The sequence below is a fragment of the Emydura macquarii genome, unplaced genomic scaffold (assembly GCF_026122565.2).
Source record: "Emydura macquarii macquarii isolate MOO-44397 ecotype Brisbane River unplaced genomic scaffold, CSIRO-AGI_Emac_v2 contig_587, whole genome shotgun sequence".
Lineage (NCBI taxonomy): Eukaryota > Metazoa > Chordata > Testudines > Chelidae > Emydura > Emydura macquarii.
The window spans coordinates 7,163,682-7,182,932 of NW_027130724.1; the positions used below are offsets into that span (position 1 = coordinate 7,163,682).

At 44.7% G+C, this 19,251-nt stretch overlaps 1 protein-coding gene across 1 annotated transcript in view; it reads left to right on the top strand.

The window, feature by feature from the left end:
- CD81 (CD81 molecule) overlaps positions 1–19,251 on the top strand; it is a 73,684-nt gene that overhangs the window by 45,083 nt on the left and 9,350 nt on the right. The window contains exon 3 of the mRNA XM_067540604.1: positions 14,613–14,710. Within this exon, the coding sequence (XP_067396705.1) occupies positions 14,613–14,710 (98 nt within the window). The remainder of the gene's footprint in view (positions 1–14,612; positions 14,711–19,251) is intronic.

Here is a 19,251-nt window from a genome sequence, read left to right on the forward strand (position 1 = left end):
CTAAACTCCAAAGGTTTTGGCATACTATATCACCTTCTTGCTGTCCCCACTACCCCTCATGTTTTTATTTTCTCCTTTTCAAACTTCCCCTTGGGTGGTTGGTAATGTTGCTCTTACGTGGCTTGTCTACAACATGCACTATTTGCCATTTTTCCTTCAGGTGAAAAACAGGGTGCACTCTACACCACCACCTTCCTCCTGGGTTTATTTTTTCAATGAACATCTGATGAAAAGTAGAATGCTGCAGCCATATGGCTCTTGGAACAGTCTAACTCAGCAGATCCTAAATAGGAAATCTGTATCCACCTGTTAATAGCAAGCGATAGAATAACAACACCCTGCCCTGCATCCTGATGATTTCTTCACAGGGAGTTGGGCCAGCTGCAAGGGAAAGGGTAAATGATCTAACTTTCTGGCATGAAAATTTGTTCACCTTCTCATTTCTAACAGTTATTCTCTTCCTCTCCGCACCACTCCCCATCAGCCAGTATTAGCTGTATTAGGCTGGTGTTTCTCAGTATGAGTCTAAGGTTGCTCTCCATGTAAAACGCCATGCAAGACTGTCTGGAATGAGAAGTACTAGGTATATCTAGGCAAATTCCACACACCCTTTTAGTCATGCAGCTTAGAAATCCTTGTCAGAATATATTGCTGTTTCCTGCCAAGCACAGCTAAGAACAACATATGCTTACTGCTAGGCAGCCAGAGTATGTGCTTTTTTCTTGACTGACTGACAACCAAAAATCACCAAGTCAAAAAGAAAGCAGCCCCAACCTGAACCCCTGTTACCGACATCACATAAAGGCTTTCTACACCACCCCAGGGCAACACCACTTTAAGGACAAACCTGGTGATACAGTCACCAATGTGTCTCCAATTTCATTGCTAGGGATTTTACAACCCCTCATCATCTTGCTGGGACTGCCTGCCTATCTGCAAATTTCAAAGACTATATTCTAGACCCCAGAAATGTCCTTGTGAGATCAAACTTCTGGGGTGATGTGACCACAAAAAGTGGTGTTTGCAGGAAGAGTTCAATAAAAGTAACTGAACTTCAGAAGAGCTTACATGGACTTGAAAAGGTGGAGAGAAATGACCACCACCTTCCATAGAACTCCACCCCAGATTTTCCAAGTTTGTAAAGTGACAGCACATCTGATGAAACACCGTGCTCAAAGCACTACATCATCAGAACAGAGTCTCATTAGCTGATTATTTCACAGGGGCCTGACTCAGGTTTTAGCATCTATGAAAACTGCTTTCCCAGATTAATCCTTCCATGCGTTTCTCATACACCATGGCAACTTTCAAGATATTGATTTTTGTGCCAGAGGGCTTTTTGTTAACTTTAGTGCTTATTAAAGCCCTGGGGATTGACTACCATTTTTAAAAGTGACCGTTGATTTTTTGGGTGCTCAACCTGAGAACCCTTAAAAGAGCCTGACAATCAGGCTCCAAAAGCATGTCAAGTCTGGCACACACAAATCAAGTCACTTTTGAAAATGTTGGCCTAAAGTTTGGCATATTTAGCAGCAGGGCACGCTTCCTCTCTCGGGGGTTCAATCCCGGTTCAATCATTTCTGTGCAGTCTCACCGTAAGGAACAAACAGTTCCTACTGATCAGACACCACAAAAGTAATTTCACATTGGACACTAAATAATTCTGTCATCAGGGACCTGGGCTGGATTCAGACTGGGAATCAAGAGGTCTATTGTATATATTCCATTGATACTCCCCCAGGCCAAATAATATCTCCTGATTGTCAGAACGAAACATTTATAGAGCCTGAAGGACTATATGGGCACTTCCAGTAGCGTACAAGGGAGAGCCAGACCAATTCAAATCAAACAGCTCCAACTTTTCTGAGTTTTAAGTCTTGTGGTTTTGTTTTGTTTTTTGTCTCTGTACTTCTCATTCTAGTAGAAGAGGGAAAAGGAATCATGACAAGCTATTTCTGTGGTAGTTGTTAATCTGGCTGAAATATAAAAGGGAACCTGTTGGCAGACAGCCTTTTAAATAATAAGGCTACAGAAGAGATCCTGGCAATCATAGGCTGGTAAGCCTAACTTCAGTACCAGGCAAATTGGTTGAAATGATAGTAAAGAACACAATTACCAGACATATACAGTAGATGAACGTGGTACGTTGGGGAAGAGTCTCACAGCTCTTGTAAAGAGAAATAATGCCTCACTAATCTATTACAATTCTTTGGGGGAGTCAATAAGCATGTGGACAAAGGTGTTCCAGTGGATATAGTGTACTTGAACTTTCAGAAAACCTTTGACAAGGTCCCTCATTAAAGGCTCTTAAACAGTCATGAGATAAGAGGGAAGGTCCTCTCATGGATCAGTAACTGGTTAAAAGGTAGAAAACAAAGTATAGGAATAAATATCCTTGGAGGGACCCTGCTTTGTAGGGGAGCCTATGCTATTCACCATATTCATAAAAGATCTGGAAAAGAGTGAGGTGGCAAAATTACTCGAGAGCGTTCAGTCCAAAGCCAACTGTCGAGTCACAAAACTATCTCACTAAACTGGGTGATTGGGCAACATAATAGCAGATGAAATTCAATGTTGGTAAATGCAAAGTAATGCACGTTGGAAAACATAATCCCAACTATCAATACGGACTGATAAGATCTAAAATAGCTGTTACCACTCGGAGATCCTGGAGTCATCATGGAGAGTCGTCATGCTCAATATGCAGTGGCAGTCGAAAAAGCTAAAATATTAGGAAACAGATAAGACAGAAAATATAATGCCACAATCTAAATCTATGGTATGACCACACCTGGAGCACTGTATGCAGTTCTGGTTGCCCCATCTCAAAAGAGATAGATATACTAAAATTAGAAAAAATATGGAGAAGGGCAACAAAAATGATGGTGTGGAACAGCTTCCATATGAGGAGAGATTAAAAAGATTGGGACTGTCCTGTTTAGGAAAGGTTACTAAGTGAGGCTATGATGGAGGCCTATTAAACTGTGAATGGTATGAGGAAAGTGGTGGTGTTTACCCCTTCACGTAATACAAGAACTAGCAATCACTCAATGAAATTAATAGGCCACAGGTTTGAGACAAATATAAGGAAGTACCTTTCTGCAACACACAGTCAACCTGTGGGGCTTGTTGCTGATGGTGTTATGAAGTCCAAAAGCATAACTGAGTTCAAGAAAGAATTAGATATGTTCCTGGAGGAGAGGTCCATCGGTGGCTACTAGCCAAGATGGTCAGGGACACAATCCCATGATCTGGGTGTCCCTAAACCTCAAACTGCTAAAGCATCTGACACTAGTCCCTGTCAGAAGACGGGATAATGGATTATTGGTGTGACCCAGTGCGACCATTCTTATGTTTTATTTGTGCAGTTGCTGGTCATTTCGGGAAGAGGGGATGGGTAGAAAGGAAGATAGGGCTTTGTTCTCTGATGTGGCAGAACTACACAAGCAATCTGAAGATGAACCAGGCATTTGGTGCCCTAACTGCTAAGGGAGGAAGGGGCATGGAATCCTGCCGAGTTCCTCCCTTCCAGTCCTGGTGCCAGAAGGGAAGTGGGGGAAGTATAATCAGGCTAGTAACTGCTTTTGAAATCCCCTTCACAGCTGCTGTTGTTCACACCCTCAAATTGGAGGCCCAGGTAACTGAGTCTCCCCAAAATGGAGGAGACCTAACGAGCGCCTTTAACTTTTTTGCTTAAGAGCAGCCCTGAATTAATTCCCCTCCAACCACTTCCTGCACCAGCTGTGTCTGCCAGGGGGATGCTTTCCTGGTCATTTGTGCCCTTTCTGCTTTGTGAGGTTGCCAGCAGTTTTAATGTAAAGCTACCAGTGGCTTAAGCTGCTGGTTTTGTTTATTTCAAAAGCTGTCTTGTGTTCAGGCTTCTGAAGTCCAGCTAAGCCTCCAAACTGGATCTGGGCTCCACCCACAATGGGGACAGCCTCAAAATATGTACCAATACCTGCATGCTTTGTAGTTCCGGCCAGCAGAAAATGGCGCAGTGGGTGTTTCAGACTAGATCTTCCATCTGTGCAGCTTGGATCATGATCTGTCCTGATTATAGAGATATGCAGCCAGCACATGTTCCTGGCTCCTCTTCATTATGCAGGCACTCCACGGTATAAGCTTAACCCCTCCTCCGCTTCCTGCACTCACCAAAAGGCAGGATGGAAAATATCTGAGTGTGGAGTCTGTCTCTGTTGGGAGCTAGGGAAGTGTTTGGGGTGGGGTCCCTAGTTCTTCCTTTCATGAGGAAGGTGGGTAATTTGCATCCCACTGCCTTCATCCCTCCACCCAAACGCACTCTATGCTCTGCTTTCATCTCTCCTTGCACATCCTATGACGCAGGATCCCAGGGAGTGTTTCTGGGGCTTTGCTCACTTGCTTGTGCCCCGCTGCTGCATCTGGAAGTCATTAGTGACCACAGAGCAGCAGCTCTGCTCTCAGGAAAGGGAAAAGAGGGAGGCGAGGCCAGACGCGGGCTTTTCTATCCTATTCCACCACTGCTAGCACAAAAAAAGAAAGGGGAGGTGGGGGAGGGCTGTTGGAAGAAGACAAATCCAAACTAACCCAGAGATGGAGAGACTGGCTGGCTTAGCGAATTCCATGGGGAAGCTTAACAAAAATAACACGGAGACTCTTCCTCCCTGTCTCTTTTTTCCTGTCTTGCCACCCCTCCCCTGTGTGTGAAGGGAGTTCCTGCTCCCTGCTAGTGCTGCCTTCCCCTTAGCTCTAAAGGAAACACTTCTCCTGTTGCTGCAGCCCCCTAGCTCTTGTCCTGGCAAATGGACTTCTCCTAGCCCAGTGCTCTGGGGCGCTCTTCCTCTCCCTCTGTACATGAGTGAGTGCCTCCGCCCCAGGTTGTACAGCTCCTCCACAGTACTTGTGAAGTGGGGACGCTCCTCCCCCTGCTCTCTCCCGAATGGGTCACTGTGGCAGCAGGCAAGGCAGGATGTGCCCAGCCATCCACCGCTCTGGGGTATTGGAGATGTCTGAAAGACTTGGACACGAAGGGTCCCTTGGGAGCTTTTACAAAGGGAGGAGTGAGGACAGGCTAGAAAAAACTCCCCCCCCCCCCCCCCCTTTGGGAGTAAAGTGTGGGCTGCGTGTACCCTGGCCAGGAATTCCCATGACTGAGTGCCTCTACTCTGTTCTCGCCCTCTTTTCAAAGGGCATCTCAAGCGGAGAGGTGAGCAGTCGCTCTGGCAGAGGGCGGACAGGACTTGGAATGTGTCCCAGGCTTCCTGTGAAGAATGGCTTGGCGGTGGGTTTTTTGGAAACATTGCCATGGCAACCTGGGGGGAAGAGACTGTATTCCATTAGCTAAACAAGTTAAAGCTGCTGAGGGAGAGAGAATCAAAAGGGGAGGGGAGCAGAGGACGTTGACTGAGAGAGCCCCATGTCTGCAGCTGCATAGTGTGTTGCACATTGTAGTGCTTGTGTGAGTGAGCCAGGCTGAGCTATTTGGGCGGGTGTTAAGGGGGGGAAGAAGGGTCCTCTAGTTCTAGGATCCCTAGATGTATGAGTCACTGTATCAGGAAAGTGCTGGCCTGAGTTCCTCTATGCTTCACGAAGGCCAATTTAAAAAGCGATGCTTGTTTGGGTTTTTTTTTTTTTTTTTTTTTTTTTTTTTTTGTTAAAGTGAGCTTACTGCAGACAAAAGATATTGGGCTGACAGCCCTGCAGACCGGCATTGTCTGTTTAACCATAGACCAAGAATTGTCACTGTGTCTTCAAACCACCACCCTCACGCCTCGCATCTGACCTGGTGAGACAGCCTTTAAAGATACAGCTGCGCTGGAGGTGTAACTTCCAGCTTGAGCAGATGTACCCATGCTAGCTGAACCGTTCAGGCTTGTGCACTAAAAGTAGACGTGTAGCTGCCGCAGCATGCGCAGGTTAGCAGCCCATACTGTCCAAGACTCTAGGTATTTATGCAAGCAGCTACCAACTCGTGCTGTCACAGCTCTGCTTCTGCTTTTAGTGCACTAACTTCTTGATCAGAACTAGGGCAGATATATCTACCTGGGCTAGAAATTACACCTCCAGCTTCACTGTCAACATGCTATGCTTTGTAAAAAGGACTTAGTAGCAGCTAGACTGACCTCCCCTCACACCCCCCCCCCCACCTTTCTTGCTTATAGCACTGTGAGAGTGAAGGGATCCTATCCCATTACCAATCTCCAGAGCTTTGTCCCAGTCTGTCCTGCTTCTTTGCCCTTTCACGTGGTTGCAGCCTTGGGTGGTCTGTGACTAACTTGTTTCCTGTATACACCAAGCAGTATTTGTCCTATGTCCTATGTCGAGCAGCTGTTTGCCTGAAGAGGCATTTGCCAGCATCTAAAAATCCTTGTAAGAAGACGGGGGCATAGAAAGGGGCAGATACTGTGTTTGTATGGTTCCTCATGTAGGCTTAGGAGGAGCCCTATGTTCTCTCATGAGAAGAGAGAGTTGTGCCTTTCATCCTGTCCCTCCTGGGGAGATGCAGGTATCTTCCCTCTCACATGAGTGTATCACAAAGCTGAATCCAGCAGAAAGAGAGCTAGAAAGAGGTCATAGATAGTGTATAGACATACAGTACCCATCACTAGGGGTGGAGGAAAGTGAAATAATTTGTCCAGAACAATATCTGGAATGACTTCCTCTCAGACATTCCTCAGATACCAGGGTTTCTCTTGCCACATCTGCTCTAGGAATCTTACAGGAGCTCAGTCCAGGGCAGCCACATCAGACCCACTTTATGGTTCTGTACTTTGTTCATACACTGGCTGGATTCTGAATTTCTCAATATCACTTTTGCAGCTGAGAAGAGGAAGTAGAGGTGTGTGGCTTTGATTCCTTACGCTGTGCAAACCATCACATGGTTACTGTAGGTTTGAGATTCCTGTTCAGTTCTGCAATCCCCTCAACCTGATTTTCAAAGGTGAAATTCTGCTAACATGGCCAAGGCTTTATATGTTCTGCTGCGGAAGCCAGAAACTCCCTGGCTTTTACTCAGAATTTTCCCCAGATTTGCTTAGCATTCTTAAACCTCAGTGACATGCTGGGCAGACCTGGGCCCAACTTCAATTTCGTAACTAAACACAGAAAGGCTTTGGGGAATGGGCAGCCATGTCAATTTCAGGTTCAGGCATTTAATTGACAAGGCTGCCCTGGCAGGGAGCAGGTGGAGAAGCTCCCTGACTTCTGGTCCCAGCTGAGAGCAGAGACCAGCAGCCCGGGCTTCTCACCCTGCTGGGAGCAGGGTGAGAAGTCAGGGCTGCTGCAATCTGGGGCAGCTGGTTCCCAGTCCCGGCGAGAAGCAAGGCAAGAAGCCCAGGCTGCTGGTCTCTGCTTTCCGCTGCCAGCCAGGGCAAGAAGTCAGGGAGCTTCTCCACCTGCTCCCCACTGGGACAGCCCTGTCAATTACACAGCTGAGCCTGAAATTGACATGGCTATGGTTCCAGCCTGGGACCTGGAATCCACCCCTGACTTCTGCTTTCTTGTTGTGGTGAAATTGACAAGAATGATAGCCCCACCACTGATGTAAGGGGACGCAGTGTCTACATTGACACTGTCACCCTAACTGTGCCGACAAAAGCGCTATACCTCTCATCGAGGTGGTTTTATTTAGTCGAAAAACAGGGCAGTTTTGTCAGCGAGGGGTTGATTGCAGTGTGTACATCACCTCTGTTTTGCTGACCAAAGCTGACTTTGGTGGATAAAACTCTCTAGTATAGACTAGGCCTTACTTTATGGGATCACACTAGGGGTCTGGTAGCCTAATCAGTCTAGGTTTTTTGCACTGTCCTAATTGCTATATTTTCTGAGACCTATGCCCTAGGATCCAGCATCACTGCTAGCAATAGCCAGGATAATTCCTAAAAGTGGAGGGTGGAGAATCAGTTAAAATTAAAAACAACAATGAACTGTTTGCGGTCTATTGTTACTTATACAGCTCTGGCTTCCCACAGGGTTATATATGCTTCAATTGGAAGAAATGCTCTGGGTACTGTGGTTCTGTTGTTCTAAACATCTCTAATCAGAATCTTTTTTAAAAAAAAAAAAAAAAAAAAACCTAAGGAACTATAATTTTTGTTGTTCATGGGAAAGTTGAAATCCATGCTGAGAAGTTAAATCTGAAAGGCAGACAGAATCTGAATGTAGCTTATGCTGAACTGTAACTATTGGTATTGCAGTTCTGTATTGCGCTATAAAGGTGCGTGGTGCTTTATACAACTTCCAGTAGAATGCAATCCTTGTTATGAAGAGTTCACAACCTGGCACTGACAAGACAAAATATGATACCCCAGATGAGTCAGTCCAGACTCTCTAGTGTTTGTGTGTGGTGCGCATGTTTTGAATGGGGAAATAGGTATGGTGAGACTAGAATAAATATGGGAAGGGGACTTGAAAGTTGCCCTGGTAGAACAGAAGTGTTCTGCTTGATCTAAAGTGTGGTGTTCAAAATGTTCATGTGTTTCAAACTCGGAGAGGCCAGGGTTGTGTGTGTCCACTTTTATCACTTATTCTTTACCAAGACAGGTACAGAGTTAATGTGAGTCAGCCCTTTCCTTGGGAAAGGCTGCTCATTCCAGGTCCGGCACAATGCAAAGGAAATTCTCTTGGCTGCATGGCCCCTGGGCTGGAGAGAGGGCCACCCCTTTTGAGAGGGGCTTCAAAGCCTCAGAGTGGGCTTAAAGAAAATAATCAAGACCCCCTTTCTCACCCCTAATGTGATTCAGTGGTTGATTCTTGAACCTTTGGCATTGCCTTTCTCTTGGGAGAGCCTCTTACTTGGTCACTGGAGTATTCAGTGTACAAGAGCGTATTGTCTGATAAAATATTTTTTGTTTCGTTTAAATAAACTTAGACATGTCCCACTCTGTTGGCTTCCAGTAACCTCCATTGCTCTGGCTCTCATAAAGGTCATTTGTTTGTGTCTTAAAAAGAAACTGGCTTGAGTCCCAAAAGCCTTTGTGTTTTTGTTGTTGCTTTCTGAATGCGGTCCAGCCATCATAATCCTTTTCCTGCTAGGCTATCCGCCCTCACTTCTCCTGAGGAGCAACTTCCAGCCTCTGGATTTCAGTCAGGAAACTCCAAGTAGGCCATGGGGTCAGTTGTATTGAAAATCCAGCTTCTCCGGAGCCTGACTTTTCTCCCCTGCCATGAATTGATATGGAACATGGTAGTTGGGCTGCATCCAGTTTCCTTTCCAGTGGGCTAGAATCCATTGTGGGTATTCCTTCCCCCCAACTGTCTGGGCCTAGAGTACATTACAAGCAGACTGTGACATCCTGTTCAGGTTCTCCTTTTCATTCCAAGGAAATAATCATCACGCTAAAGGCAACCTACTCGCCTGATGCTGGCGGCAACTTCATTACCTACAGACAGCTCTTTGGAGAGAGTGGCAGAGAGAGCAAGGATTCTGTCCCTGTTGTCTGTGCATGCCCATATGTCTGGGCAGGACTGAGAGTGGCAGGGGAAGCTTGCTATGTGGCTGCTTCTCCAGAAGAGACACAAGAGTTTGGCCTGGCCAGTCCTTAAAACTCCATGAATGCAAAATAAGTCTTCCCTATGTTCCTATTGAGAAATGGGAGGATTTTCATGCTGACTTTGCATCTGCATTCTGTCCCTAACAATGCTGAGCGAGTTTAATGGTTTTTAGTTTTGAGAACTAAACTTAAATGTGGGGGTGTGGGGAGGACTCCAGTTTGCTTTGAACCAGAACAATTGTTTTTTCAAAAATTTTGTCAAACAAACTCCTAGTTTCAGATTGACCAAAACATTTGTCAACTCAAAGCCAAATTTTTTTAGGGTTCCTTGTGCCCCCCCCCCCCCCCCCGTTTGATTTGGGGTTTTTTTGGGTGTTACCCATTTTTTTAAAAAAACTGGACATATTTTGAAATACTTTCTAAAGTAAATGGTGTCAAAAAACAGCATTTTGACTTTTAATAAAAGGTGGGGGGGTTTTCTCAGCCAAAACTATTACTTGACTTCAACACAAACTTGTAAATAGTTGTGGAGTACCAAAAATGCATTATTTTGTTTTTTTTAATAAATAGATTTTTTTGTCAAAAGTACCTAGTTCTAATCCGGAATGACATGCTGCCTTGACCACAATCCAGTGTAAACTAAAGACAAGCCTTCCCCGCCCCTCCAGTTACTGTTATTCCTACACGCCCTCACAACATGCCCACAACACTGGCTAGGAATTTTTTTTTAGCGAGGGAATTAACCCTCTTCCCCTCATTCACACATCTTTCTCCTCTAATCCATCCTTATTTACAATTTTCTTAATAAATGAGTTTGTCGTCACAAATGTCTGGTATTCTGACATCTCATGTCGCATACAGCTTCTCTGGTAGCACATGTTGTGCCTCAACCTTCGTTACCTCTTCCACAAAAGGGGATACAAGCTTTTCTTTTCGTTGAGGTTTTGAGGCTGAGGGCAGCGAGATAGATTTGATCCATTACAGAAAGGAACTTCTCCAGTCAGCTTGGCTATCTTTAAAAACCTTCCCTCTGCTCTGTCCCTTGGATGAGTCCAGCTCAATAATACTTGAGTTGTCAAAGGGCATGCAGAGGGAGGAGTCCACTTTGTCACAGGTAATTACAGTCCACCATGTGTGTGTAACTTTATCCACTGTGTCCATTTGTCATGATATCTCTCTCCTCCTGATTTGATGGTAGGCTGCTGTGCGGTGTTGGGGTTAGCTCTGCCATCTCTCTAGAGTTTTATATGTGTTTTTTTCCTTATTGCTTTTTTGCTTTGGGGGAGGGGTTGGAAAGTGTCTTATTTCTTGAACGACCAGAAGGGATATCTTACACATGCCATGTTACCTGAGAGACTGGAGCACGCCTTCAGCATGACATGGAAATTATTAAGCAGACTTTTCCTAAACGGAGGGCACCAAGCATAAATTTTTCCTTCACACTTTAAAATAATAATTACACAACTTTTGAGAGCCTTTGTCATCCATCTGTGTCTGTGTGGCGTTGTCTGCTGGCCTCCTGCCAATCTTCATCTGATGAGATTGTGTTTAATACCTTCCCATCACCTTTTGCCCCGCTGTGCCCTCCTCTCCATGCACATATCAAAACACTACTTCCTCCATCTTATTGGTCTCCTATCAATCTGCCATAGCACTTTCCTAGAACTAGTAATCGCCTCTGTTACTCCTTTAGCAACAATCTTTCACAACTTGACCTGTGGCAGCTAAGCTCATGTCTGAATTGGAACCAACTCGCAGGCTCACAAAATTCTGACTATTCGCACTCCCCATGTCCCAAATCCTCCATGGTTTACAGCTGCCATGAGCTTCCTTGCCACCAGGGGTTGCTCTTGCTCCTTTCTGACTCCTGCAAGTCTCTATTTGACCATCTAATTTTTCTTCACGTGTCCCTATGGTAGAGTGTAAGCCGACTGTCACCAAGATTGGCAGGTCCTGAAAGCACTGCAGGGGCAACATGCTTAACTCTTCCTGGTTGTGGGGGAATGGAGTAGTTTTGCAATGGGCTCTGCCTGACCGCTCCAACCAGCCTGAGTCCTTGTGCGAGGAACTGAATGGATGGCTGCATGGGGTACTCAGGTGTGCAGGAAAGAGGATGAAGGGGATGTTGAAAGAGTGTTGTTTCTATTGCAGTAGCACTTAGGAGCCCCGGTCATGACTGGGATCCCATTGTGCTGTACAGATGCAGTTCCTACATCAAAGAATGTCAAAGCCCCATCTTCAATGAACTACATAGTTGACAGTGTAGGAGGGTTCCTGTAGATTCTAATGGCAACCAGAATACTTGATGCTTTCTGGTTGTGGTCAGGGAGAGTGTGAATACAAAGTCCACTTCCTTCCACAGTTAATCACTTTGCTGTTCAGTAACCGTTACAAGTCCTTTGCCACGAGGAAGTCAGGGTCACTGACAGCAAATCCCTTTGGGTTTCATAGAGTGGAACTTCCTCCTGCACCAGGCTGCCTCAGTGTGACCCTAGGTGCCTTTGTTTCTCTTGCAGCCAGCTTCCTGCAATTGCTAATGGCTGTATATTAGCAACATCTGTTGCCTAAATGCCACATTAACCATGAGAAATGAAACACTCCAAATGTTAGAGTCCAAACATTCAGGCTGCTCCCACAGTATCATCTCTGCCATAGAATGATAGAAATGTAGGGCTGCAAGGGACCTTCTCATCTAGTCCATCCTCCCCCCTCTCCCCCGCCACCCCCCCCCTTCCCCGATGAAGTGGGACCAAGTATATCTAGACCATCCTTGACGGAGTTTGTCTAATCTGCTTTTAAAAGCTTCCATTGATGGGAATTCCATAAGTTTCCTCAGTAACGTATTCCAGTACTTCACTATTCTTGTAGTTAAAAAGCTTTTCCGAATATCTAATCTAAATCTCCCTTGTTGCAGACTAAGCAGATCACTTGTCCTACCTTCAGTGGACACTGAGAACAATTGATCATCATCCTTGTCATAACAGCTCTTAACATGTTTGAAGACTGTTATCAGGTTCACTGGTCATTTTATTTTTGTTTTTTTTCCCCCCAAGACTAAACATGCCCCATTTTGTTAACCTTTTTTCTCATAGGTCAGATTTTCTAAACCTTTATTTATTTACTTATTTTGCTCTCTTCTGAACTCTCTCCAATTTATCCACATCTTTTTTTAAAGTGATATTCCTAGAACTGGACAAAGTACTCCAGAAGAGACATCACTAATGCTGAATAGAGCAGGACAATAGTCTCCTGTGTCTTACATATGACATTCCTGTTAATATACTCTAGAATATAAGCCTTATTTGCAACTGCCATCACATTGTTGATTCATTCAATTTGTGATCCATTATAACCCCCCGATCCTTTTTGGCAGTACTACCACCTAGACAGTTATTCCCCATTTTATAGCTGTGCATTTGATTTTTTTTTTTTCTCCTTCCTAAGTGAAATACTTTGCACTTGTCTTTACTGAATTTCATGTAGTTGATTTCAGACCAATTTTTCTATATTTATCAAGGTTGTTTTAATTCTAATCCTGTCCTCCAAGGTGCTTGCAAGCCCTCCCAGATTGGTGTCCTAAGCAAATTTTATAAGCAGACTCCCCACTCTATTATCCAAGTCATTAATTAAAATATTGAATAGTACCAGACCAGGGCAGACCTTTTGTGAGTCCCCACTAGGTACATCCTCCCAGTGAACCATTTGAAAACCCTACTCTTTAAGTAGGTTTTCAACCACTTGTGCATATCCGCCTTTATAATAATTTCATTTGGATGTTTTCCTAGTTTGAGAGAGTCCCACAGGACTATCTGTAAAGCTTTACTAAAATTAAGATACATTATGGATACTGCTTCCCACTAGGCCAGTAAGCCTGTCAAGGAAGGAAATTTAGGTTGCTGTGGCATGGCTTGTTCTTGACAAAGCCATGCTGGTGGCTCAGTTTTACTGAACCACGTGTCTTACTGAAGCACTGTTGAGTTAATTATTGCTCTCTCTGGCCTGGTTGCTGCTGATTTCTTTAAGTAATGTCCCAGGGTCCCTGGAGCTTGGGATTATCACCTCTTCTGTTCTCAAAAATCCAAAGTGAAACAAATAAATACAATATACAGGGTTGGATTTTCCAACGTGCTCAACGCTGACCTGATGTTGCTCCCATTGAAGTCAATGGTAGACTTTAGTAGGAACAGAGTTGAGCCAATGCTGTTCACTTTTGAAAATCCCACTCAAAACCAAACAATGCATTTTAAGGTTTAAAAGGAATCTAAACCGCTACATTGTGGGAACTACCTTCACTTCTAGAATCTCCTGACTTTTGAGTGCTTAACTTCTCAACCTCAGCATTGCATCATTGCCTTAGAGTTATCCGAAGGGGTAACCGTGTGTGTGCGTGTGTGTGTGTGTGTGTTGGTTTTTTGCTTGCTTGCTTTTTTTGTTTGTTTGTTTGCCTCTGATTTCACTGACTTTGAATTTTCTTTTTTATGAAGACTGACTTGGCTTGAAGTGCTTACAGAGATCACGGTCATCTTTAATCTTTTGGATTTCTCCCCTCCCTTCCCCCTCTTCCCCCCCCCCCCCCCCCATTACAATCTACAAAAATAAGACCAGTTTGAAATGACTAGATTCAGGCACTTTCAGATTCTGACGTGTGTGTTCACATGCGCGTGCTTCATTTTCATACTCAAATGATCAAGCAGACATTGACTCAAACTGAGATCAGTTATGGGTGTCTTCATCTGAAAAAGAAATCTGTCTGAGGCAATGATATGGAACTTCTTAATTTTTGTAAAGGATGGGTATTAGGATTGGCTTGAAGCAGATGTTGGAACTCAGTTAGAAGTTGCTTACTCTTGTCTTCCATTATATTTTTATTTTGTCTGTGTGTTTTGTTAGGTTGTTTTTTTGGGGGGGGTTTGTTTTTTAAAGTAAGGTGTTCATAAGAGTGAATGGAGCCAGCTATCGTACTTTCTCTACACATCTCTGCTCATATAACACAATCGGGACTTGCAGCACTTCCTGCTATTCTTCCCTTGGGTCATAGTTACCCAAACTTTGTAATTAGCTTTTCACAGAGCGCTGACATGTCTGGTCAAAGTTTCTGGTGAAGACTCTTCACTAATTGTCTGTGTGTCTCTCCATTTGCAGGGATCTACATCCTGATTGCTGTTGGTGCCGTGATGATGTTTGTGGGGTTCCTGGGATGCTATGGTGCTATCCAGGAGTCACAGTGCCTTCTTGGAACGGTAAGAGAGAGAACCCCTTGAACACTACATGGTATCAGGCAGATGTCTTAACGGTCACTTAGCCAAATGTCACGTGAGGGAAGCGGTGGGAGTCTCTTTATTGGAGTTATTTAAAACTGGCCTGAATGCGGCCCTAGAGAACTGCATGTAGGAGAAGTATGTTGCATTGGCCACTGGATAAGACTAGCTCTCTCCTATTCTATGATGATAATAGGAACTGACCTTCTGGACACTGAGACTAAAGGTATAAATGACTTCAGTGTTGTCTGAGGATGACAGTAGTCTCTCTGAGTACCTCTCTCTCCACCGCCCCCTGTTCTTTTGGAAGTCAGTGTCAGAAAAATAGCGTTCTCCCTTGCTCTCCAGCCGTCTCTGGATCTTGTACTGTGCAGTTCTGGACTAACTGTCAGAAAGTTTGTGCTGCTGGTGCATATCGTCATCCTCTTGCTAATTCCTGGCCTAAAGAAGGAGGGCAGGAGCCACTGGCAGAATGGGAGGGTGTAGGGAGCAGGATATGCTGAGATTCATTCCAGTAGTCACAGGGGAACAAGGCCAGTAGGGACTCGCTGCATTTATTTGACCCACGCTGGACACAGTGCCTCCAAACAGCTACAAAGTCCCCCCTTTTTCTTACCTAGTGTCCCCTACAAGCTCCTCAAACCCTGGAAATCAGTTCCTGCCTGTGGATTACCCAATTCTTTAAGGGCTAACAGGCTGTGATATGGCCCAGAGCAGGTGCTTGGCAAAAGCTTCCTAACAGCACCATAGTGAGGCCTTCGTTGTAAATGCTGGGAAATCCGTTGTGCGTGCAAGCGAGCATGCATTATTGGTGTGAACCAACAGCTCAGGACTCCAGGCAAGTTCTGTTCTATTAACGTTTGCACAAACGCCAAGCCTATATGGTGGTGTTGTCCCCATTCACCTTGACCTCCAGCATCTCTCTACCTATCTATTAACCAGGGGATTCCAATAGGGAATACTCAGCACCTAAACCTGGGCTAGGTGGTTGATATGTGTGGTAAACAATTGCTAGTTCCTCCACTTATACTGTCCAGTACATACCTACCAACAAGGGAATGTGGAGCCCTGGTAAACTGAGCCATTGGAGAGTGGACATTATTGTGACGCTAGTAAAGAGAGGGACTCTTTGCAAACCTTAGTGTTCAGAATGGGAAGTCAGTTTGGATTAATCACATGTCCCGCTTCCTGAGTCTGCAGAATTCCATGATATTTCCAGCTCATTCTTGTGGCATTTTGGTACTGTCAGAATCCAGAACTACAGAGCCATAAGAAACTGAAAAATAAGAGTTGAATGAGGGCCCTTTTGGTTTCTGAACTTTTTGACGCTTGCAAGTTTTGGTCTGAGCTTTGGATAAAAATTCATGTCTGCATTGAATCCCAGCACTGGAACTTCTCCAGCCAGAGACCATTACAGTACTCAAGTGTGTTTATGTACTGCCTGGAATAGACACATGCCAATGATACATTGCGTGTATTCTGGGAAAGAAATTGGTCCTTCTTATGAGCCATCTCTGTCTGTGCATGTCCTTAAAGAAACACAGTGCCCCAAAAGCCTCTACTTGTGGAGAAATGGGAAGGGGAAAGGGAGGGGAGTTTCATTTGTTTAAAATTAGTTCCAGACTGGGTTGTAATCTTAGAGTAGACTCCAGTCTATTTGACTTTCCAAGGGAAAGTGTTCCACAGCACTTTCCAGCTAGGAGATTGAGCACTGCACTAGGACTCCGAGCCAGGAACAGAACTCGGATTTCTTGCCACCAGCCTGATGGGTGATCTTGGGCAAGTCATTTCTTTCCCTGTGCCTCAGTTTCCCATCTATAAAAGGGGAATAAGGATCCTGACCTCCGTGTTAGCACTTTTTGTCAGTGGATCTCAAAATGCTCTATCTAAGAGCCAGGTATTGTTACTACTAATAATAATTGAAGGTGAGAGGAACTAAGTGGCAATTCTAGCAGGGGTTGGCTGAATGAGATCCTGAGGACCTTGGGAATACCAGGTTATAGGCTTTCTGTCAGCAGGTTTTGTAAAACCAAGGAACTACAGTAATTGAATACCCTGCCTCCCTTTGAAGCCTGGAAGGGGATTTAATGGGCAGATGACAGAATATATGAGACCTCATAGTGAAACTGACTGCTTTGGCTGAGATTAGCAGTGTTGACTGCATCCCTCCCTCCAACTTTTGCTTGCCAAGGGAAGGCTGGAGGCACCTTTGAATGACACCAGATAAGCTGCGGTTACACTAGGAAATTGATGCTTTCAAGGCAAAGTGTTTTAACCCGCCAGGTATTTTACTTCCCTCTGTGACCTCACTCCGTGCATGGCTTAGGGTAATGGGTGTTCAGGGGAAAATGTTCATTGCAGAGGAATAATACAAGGCAGTCAATGGCATTTAAATTGTCCACAAATGCCAGACTGGAGATAAAGGCACTACAGACTAGGAACCACAGAAGTGATCTATTGAGAACATGTTCTAATGCCACAGACTTTATTCTCACTATGTGGCTGGTAGGAGGAAGGTTTTCCTCACCTCAGCATGCCTTGAAAGTTCTGTGCCGCTGCTTGTTAGGGTTCCCCTACCCTTTCCCTGGTTCTCGTTTCGCAGACAGACAGCAGAAGGCCAGAGTTCAAAGTGCGGGTAATTTGATGTTTACTGGGGTTAACAGGTAAGCATAACCACAGCTCTTCACACTAGTAGAGTTTCCTTCCTCCCAGTCCTTCTTGGTAGGCTTAATTATACCTGTAGCGCTCACCCCTAATACCACCCCTTGCAATTTATGGTCATTTTCTGTTTTGGAAGGTCTTGAGTCTGGGGGCTTCAGTGCCCCCTCTTTTGTGCCCCATGGGAGGAGTAAGGAGTGAGGTTATATTTATGGTCACCTTTTCTTTGGCTTTTAGTGTTGCTTGACCTTCTTCTGGCCTGTTTCTTGGATGAGGAGCCGGAGCCAGAGCAGAACAGTCCTTCACTTACACACCCGTATATCAATCTCCCACCATCTCCAGCAACACTTTGACTCTATCCCTTATCTTTTCTCATAGTAGTAAATAAACCATCTGGCTCTAGGCAGAAGCAACACACAGGGTCTTTGTTCACACATGTCAATAAGATTCTAATACACAGACAACTATATCCTGAAAACCTCCTCTCTCTCAAGTGGGCAAACAAACCCAAACTTCTATGCCAACAAATAACTAGACCTAAGTACTATACAGGCCTAAATTTTATGCTACCATCACCAACGCTGTCATCTGCATTGGTGGAACTTTGGGGAGCGTAGGAAAGATGCGGAAGGAAAGGACTATTTGAATGAAGGCTCCGGAAGAGAATAACACTAAGAGAAGGTGTTGGTACTAGCTGCACGCACACAGTATCTATTGCAAGCTTTGCTTCTAGAGATACTGTGTAGCTTTTTGGAAAGCAAGAAATAAACTCCTCCTTGTTTTGCAGTAATGTGATCTTCATAAGATCAACAAGAGCCCCTGAAATGGAAGGGCTAGCTTTCTAGCTGGCCTCCGGGAATGTGGCTTTTGCTATTAGGGAAAATGTAGTAAGGTTCTCCGGTCTGGAGAAGGGTAAGGAATAAATTGTATATTCCATGCTACTGGGGAGCACCTGAAGTCAAAGCACTGATCCTGGGTAGCATGTGCCTGAATGGAGCTTTTTTGCTCATGGTTTTTAGTATGAGGAGTCATGCAGCATTGACGGAACTCCCTAAATCCTACCCCGCTTGCACAGGGCTCGGTGTGAAATCTGGCCTGGGTTCTCTGTGCGAGGTAGCTCCTTTGGAAGTCCCAAGTGGCCTGGTAAGGAATCTGGAGAGGAAGTCTCGGAATATTACCTTTTTATATAGTAAGAGTTTCATAACTGACTTGCAAAAATGATTAAAAGTGCAGCTTTCCAAGGACACTTAAATAAACAACTTTTTCCCAGCAGAAGATAACAAGAGTGAAACCTAGTGTGCAATTTGGGAATTACAGCAGCCTTGCACCAGCTGTTTTATTCCATTACAAATGAAACTGCAGGCACTGGCTACAGATGTCCAAAGTTTTCTCTTGTAAGAAGTCAAGAGCACCACTTCTACTTTCTTGTATTCCCTAGGCTCTGACATTCCAGCTCAGAGGCCACAAAAACCTCTATGGAATAGTTCTGTTACAAGTACAGTTTAAAAACTCCCTTTTCTTGACTGCCTAGGATCATTGTACATGAGTGAAACTAGGAAAGAAATCCCAGTTGCCAATAATCTGGTGCTCCCTTTTATGATGTATTCTTTCATCTGCACATCCACCTCTTCCCTTTCAGCTTTGATTAAGTTGGTTGCAAGACAACTTGGAGATCAGCCTTTTCCAGCGAGTTGGTCTAGGCAGGGAATGGTGTAGCAGGACTGGCTGTAGGAAATGCTTAGAGGAGACTGCACCTCATGCTGTCCACATGGCAGTGACGTAGGGTCACTTAGTTAGATGGCACTTGACTTTGACCAGTGCGATTTAGCTTCTCTTTCACGATCATTTTGTCTCCCAAAGCCAGA